This window comes from Sarcophilus harrisii, chromosome 1 (assembly GCF_902635505.1).
Source record: "Sarcophilus harrisii chromosome 1, mSarHar1.11, whole genome shotgun sequence".
NCBI lineage: Eukaryota > Metazoa > Chordata > Mammalia > Dasyuromorphia > Dasyuridae > Sarcophilus > Sarcophilus harrisii.
Window position 1 is genome coordinate 340,511,829 of NC_045426.1, and position 6,000 is coordinate 340,517,828.

Here is a 6,000-nt window from a genome sequence, read left to right on the forward strand (position 1 = left end):
ATACTGTATTATTCCTTAGACTCGGAAGGGGCAAGGTCAGGATGACAGATGGCAATGCTTGTTGGCCAGCATAGACTGCCCTGGGAGTATTAATATATTCTTGTAAAGACATGGGATACTGTTCACTGATTAATGAAAGTGATGGAACTAGAATCCAATGGATTGTTCTATCCTTTCCTTCATTCACTTTTATAACCGTTATAAATGTGGGACACTATTTTGTTTGTTGTTTTGCGAGACCATTTGGGTTAAATGACTTGCCTACAGTCACATAATTAGTGAGTGTTAAGTGTCTGAGGCTGGATTTGAACTTGGGGCCTTCTAACTTCAAAAGTGGTGCTTTATCCACTTTACCATCTAGCTGTCCCTAAAGATGACACTATTAAATTAGAGAAGCAGTATTAGAGAAGGTGCAGTGGATAGAGTTATGAAGACTTGGTTCTAGTCCCATCTCTGACCCTGAGCAAATTAACGCCATCTGAATCCAGAAAAAGAATTATGGAGATTGAATGTAAATCAACTACATACTATGCTCACTTCTTTTTTTCTGCTTTTTTCCTCTCCTGTAGTTTTTCCCCGTTGTTCTGATTTTTTTCTTCCAATGTGATTCATAAAGAAATGTGTGTTTAAAAAAATAAATAAATACTGTTTTAAAAAAGAAAACTATCTTCTGATGTGGAAGGCAGATCATTTGTAATATTGTATACTTTCTCTTAGACTATAAGTCCCTTAAAGACAAGGAATATCTTTTATTCCATCTTTATTTTCCCATGGCCCAGTAGCATATTAGGTACTCAGTAAGTGCTTATTGGATTTGAATTTGTTGAATTTCCATCCTGACATTATACCCTATGGACATCAGCAGGGTCCTTCTAGGGAGGTCTGACAGCATTTCTGAACCTGGGTTCTATCCCTGCTGAAGAACTTTGATGGAAATAGATTGTAGGAGAGTATGATTGTTTTCAGGTTATTTATCTTCACAGGTTAAGGCTGTATCTTAAACATCCCGCAAAAAATTTCTCAATCAGCCAGCTACTATGGATGCATTCATGATAAAGTGGAAAGAACTTTTATTCTAGAGCAAAAGAATCCCACTTTTGGAGACTGAATTCCTGTACACAAGTCTTGGTCTTGTTACTTCAACTCTCTGGGACTCAGTTTCCTGATATGCAAAGTGAGGGAATTGGGTCAGAAAGCCTCGGAGGTCCCTTTCAGTTCTAGATCTATGATCCTAAGATGTTTTTGGATCCTATTGATATCTCCAGCCTCTGATATTTACTGGAAAGTAACTCACAGTGTTTACTCCTGTGTGAAGGAGCATAGTCAGATCATGATTCACTTGAAGTTGTCTCCTTCCAACTTCAAGGGAGGCCCTAGTTCTAATATCTGGGATTTGATGAACAAGAACCATGATTGTAGAAGTGACAATATTAAATCAGGGAGGCAGTATTGTATAGTGGATAGAGAGAGAGAGAGCTTGTCTCAAGCTTCCCTCTAACTCCCTAACCACTTTCTAGTGCTCTTTTGCATTTGATTCTGTCCTTCCATGTTGAAAAATCCTGATTTTAGTGACTGATAGAATCTCTGGGACTATAGAGTCCATCCAATCCAACCCACTTTCTGTCCTTTCACCCTCCATCCCTACTCCCATGCAGGAAGTTCATTTACAATATGTCTTTGACAGATAATCATCTGTCTCCTGCTGAATACTATCTGTGGTGGGAGAGAACTCAATACCTTACAAGCCATGCTGTTCTACTTTTGGACAGCTCTGTCAGAAAATTCCTCTCACTCAATCCCTCTCAGCTTGTCTTTTCATCTATATAATAGTAATAATATAATAATATCTATCTCATTGAGTTATGAGGCTCAAATGAGCACACAATATATATGTGCTTTGCAAACTTTTAAATACCTTATAATTTTTAGGTATTATTATTAATAGTAGTATTCAAATTGAGTGGAAAATTGCCTTTTTAATTTCTCTCTATAGGTTGTAATTCGGTAAAATTCCACTAACATTTGTTATTGTTGTTTAGTCACTTCAGTCATGTTTGACTCTTGGTGACCTCATTTTGGAGTTTTCTTGGCAAAGGTACTGGAATGGTTTGCCATTTCCTTCTCCAGCTCATTTTTACAGATGAGGAACTAGCAAACAGGGTTAAGTAATTTGCTCAGGTCACACAGCTAGGGTGTTTACCTGAGTGTGTTTAAGATGAGTCTGCCTAATTCCAAGCCCAGTGCTCTATCCACTGTGCCAGCAACATTTGCCAAATGCCCATGGACAGGACATTATGGAATAGAATAAGTCTAATCTTTCTTCCATATAATTATCTTTCCATACAGCTACCTGAAGACTGGCTTTCCTTTCCCCATGAATTTTTCTTTCTCCATACTAAATCTCACCAGTTAATTTCTTTGATTCCCATATGGCCAGTTTTGAATTCCTTCACTATCTTGATCACTTTTTTTCTGGAAAATCAATACTTAATAATAATGTTCCTCCTCTAATGTGGTGCTTAGAATTCTCCAGAAGTATAGTTTGACAATATACAGCTGCATATAGTTTGTCCCCTTTACCCCCAGTGATTCCCACCATCTCCTGCATCTTTCAACTTTCTTTTCTTCAAATATCCCCCAACTCTTTGATATCTCTTAAGTCATTTTAGTTCAACCAGTAGCATGTGGTTTACTTAAGCTGGTGATGATGGTTTGACTGCTTCTAGGAGTGGTATAAATTAGGGAGATTATAAGCCCTGGAAGGGCAATATGTTCTAGGAGAGTTTAAAGGGTGCTAAGGGGAACTAAATTTGTACATAACTTAGGAAGGCTCCTGAGGGGTTATCTATAGGAAGAATGGGGGCTGGTATTCCACCCTCAGATAAAATTGACTGAAAGCATTGAGAAGGGACACGAGATGGTTGTTATTATTGGTATTTAAATAAAACTGAAAAGAAAATCCAATCCCTTAAATAAATATCATTATGAATTTAGTCAGTCAGTTTGTAGAAGCAAGCTTTATTAGCAAGTTAAGAAACAATTACATAGTAGATGGCAGATCTGTGTGGTACAGAGAACATTTGGGGGGCAACTCAAGTCACACAGTTGGCCAGATGTGTGTCCACACTCAATTATAGAAATAGAATCTTAGAATCTCCAAGTTGGAAAGTACCTTAGAGGTCATTACCTAGTCCAACTCATAGCTGAAAAGGAATTTTCTCTATAACCTCTTCCAACAGGGAGCCAGCCAACTTCTGATTGAGGTATCCCATTTCCTATCTTCTGAGGTATCCCTGAATTATTTAATTCTTTTTTATAGTGAATCAAAAGTCTTGCCTTTTAATTTCTCCCACTGATCTTAGTTCTTCTCTTTGGAACCCTCACTGTTTCCATAAAGGAGTCTAAGCACTTAATAAGAGAGGGTCCCTATGGAATATTCTATGCTGCCCTGTCTAGGGGTTCCCAGCCTCCTTCCTACCATCATTGATCTCAATTTCAAGGTTATCCTAAGTCATGGAAGTATTAGGGAAAAAAATTTGAATTACTTATAAAATAAATTCCCAGAAGAGATATATTTCACTCTCTTTCTTAATCAGAATCCTTGTTATCCAGGGCCAGGACCAATCCTTCTTGAAGGTACCCAGCACAAAGCTGAGTACACAGCAGGATTCTGTGGGGACTTGTTGAATTGAACAGTATTCCAAATGAAATGATTTGGTCTCATCAGAATGTTGGAATAACCAAAGTCATTGCTACTGATTTTACTAAAATTGAGGAGATTTCACTGGTAGTTTTGAAGGATGAGTGAGTTGAAAATGCAAAAATCAGAGAAGTAGAAGGTACCTCAATATGCCTCTAGTCTAACACCATTTTACAAATGGAGAAACTGAGGTCCATACTGGTAGAAAGTGATCCTCAAAGTCCTACATATTCTATACAAATTTAATCTTGGAATGATGGAAAGCATTCCCAGATAGGCTCTATAGCTTGGGCACAAACCTCAGATCTGAGAGATGGTCGGTGGAGATAAAAGCTCCATTAGATTTGAGGTGTGTTCTGGGCTCGGAGTATTGGGAGATATAGAAGCAGGATCCGATAAACATATAATCAAGAGATTGTCCCAGAGATGAGACAAAGAAGAATTTCTTGGAAAGCTTAAAGCAATGAAATAGCTCTTATTTTATATGGTAACCCCTATTCCCTTTGCCACCTTACTCTAGCCTGATTCCTGCCTTCAGGACTGGTCTGTTTGGAGATATCCATGCTGAGGTCAGAGGAGTAGTAACACTGTCCCACCTAGGAAGGGAAGAGAGGTGGGGGTCTCTGGAACCTGTTAGGAGCAAAAGTCCTTGATGTTAAATGCTGAGACTGGTGCTGTTGTTGAGGCACCGACTGGAAAAACTTACTCCATCGAAGTCTGGGTAAAGAGCCTGCAGGTCACTTAGCAGGGCCTGAGAGCAGAATGGACCCAGATTCATTTGCAACCAGTCCCTGGTGTCAGAGCCTTGTCTCCTACATGCTGTGCCTGTGGAACCAGAGATGGGCAGTTAGAGAGATTTCAGTACAAAAAACAAGTTTGGGTACCTAGATCACTCTGCTGGAAAGCTTACTGATATACCTTTTTTGGAGTTTGGGAAAGAACCTGGGTTCTGATTTCAGCTTTCTCACTAACTCTGCATGGCCTGGGATGTCACCTGACCAGCATCATCTGTAAAACGGGTGCCAGGTGGTCCAATGAGATGGTGTGGGGGAAAGTGCTTTAACAATATATAGACTGTTGGGTACACTGAAGCCCCTCTGTAATTTAAGCTATTAAGAAGGCTGCAGTGGGAATGTGATGAACATCCAGTTTTTTTAGGGAGAGGTGAATTGGCCCAAGTCAGAAAGAGAGGTCATGCTTCTGTGACAATTAGTGTAGGACTGGGCTTGTGATGTTGGGTTAGATAGGGAGGGCTAATCTTTAAAAAAAAAAAGGAGGAAAAATGAAGGGGAGAGAAAAAAGAGAGAAGAAACGAGAGGGGTAAGGGGAAGGAAGAAGAGAAAAAGAGGGGAGAGAGAAAGAAAGAAGAAAAATGATGGAAAGAGAGTGGGAAGAGAAGAAAAAGAAAAGAAAGAAAAGAAATACTTTATAAATCATAAAATAACCCATAAACTTAAAAGCATTCAGGAGGATGTAGCTTTTTAAAACTAAAACTCTATTTAAATACTTATTGTTTATTTTCACTACCACCATCATTGTGGACATAAGTTATTAAATCATTGGTTAAGGATTTTAGGTCCTACCTGTCTCAGCAAATTGTGCAGCCAAGTATCTCTTCTGAAATCCATATACAGCTTGTTTCTGCTGAGGTGACAATTCCTGGAACACTTTCCCAATGGCTTTTATGCTAGAAAACAAACCGCCAGATTGGTGGTCAGGTCTAAATACCTTACCAAGTTCTTCCTCTAATAAGATCCTCCCAGCTCATCTCTACACAGCTAGAGAAAGCTAAGAAAAATGGGAAAGAAGGAATTTTCAGGGAGTAATACAATGTGTGTTGGATGGTGGTACCAACTGGCTAACAGTGATATTGTGATCCAGCTCTACTAACCATTGCAAATATCTCCAAAAAAAGTGAGGAAAGGAGTCAAATCTTAGGAAATCTGAGGAAGATGACCTTTAGGAATGAAAGAAATTCCATAATTGAGGTTAGATAATTAAAGAAAAAAGGAATTATTAGTGGGAGAGGGGATGCAGAATTGAGGAAAGAGCTAAAAAATTATTAGAGTATTACAAAATAAAACTAGCAGGCTGCTCTTATGGATGTCTTATAGTGTTCAGAGTGAGTACTTTCTTAACATTTTTGTCAAGTTTTCAAGTCAGTTTTAGGAGGTGGTATCTTTTCCCCAGAGGAAATACACCTTTAATTTTAGAGTTAAGATCACTATGAAAGTAGGATTCCCTTTATATTCATTTATGAAATCATAGAATTTATAACAAGATAGTATCTTAGAGATCAT

The 6,000-nt window shown here is 38.5% G+C and overlaps 1 protein-coding gene across 1 annotated transcript in view; it reads right to left on the reverse strand.

Moving 5' to 3' along the window:
• The window catches only part of LOC111719377 (mesothelin-like), a 44,605-nt gene extending 40,342 nt beyond the window's left edge, over nt 1-4,263 (reverse strand). Inside the window, exon 1 of the mRNA XM_023497764.2 lies at nt 4,216-4,263. Within this exon, the coding sequence (XP_023353532.2) occupies nt 4,216-4,263 (48 nt within the window). The remainder of the gene's footprint in view (nt 1-4,215) is intronic.
• Between the last annotated feature and the right edge of the window lie 1,737 nt (nt 4,264-6,000).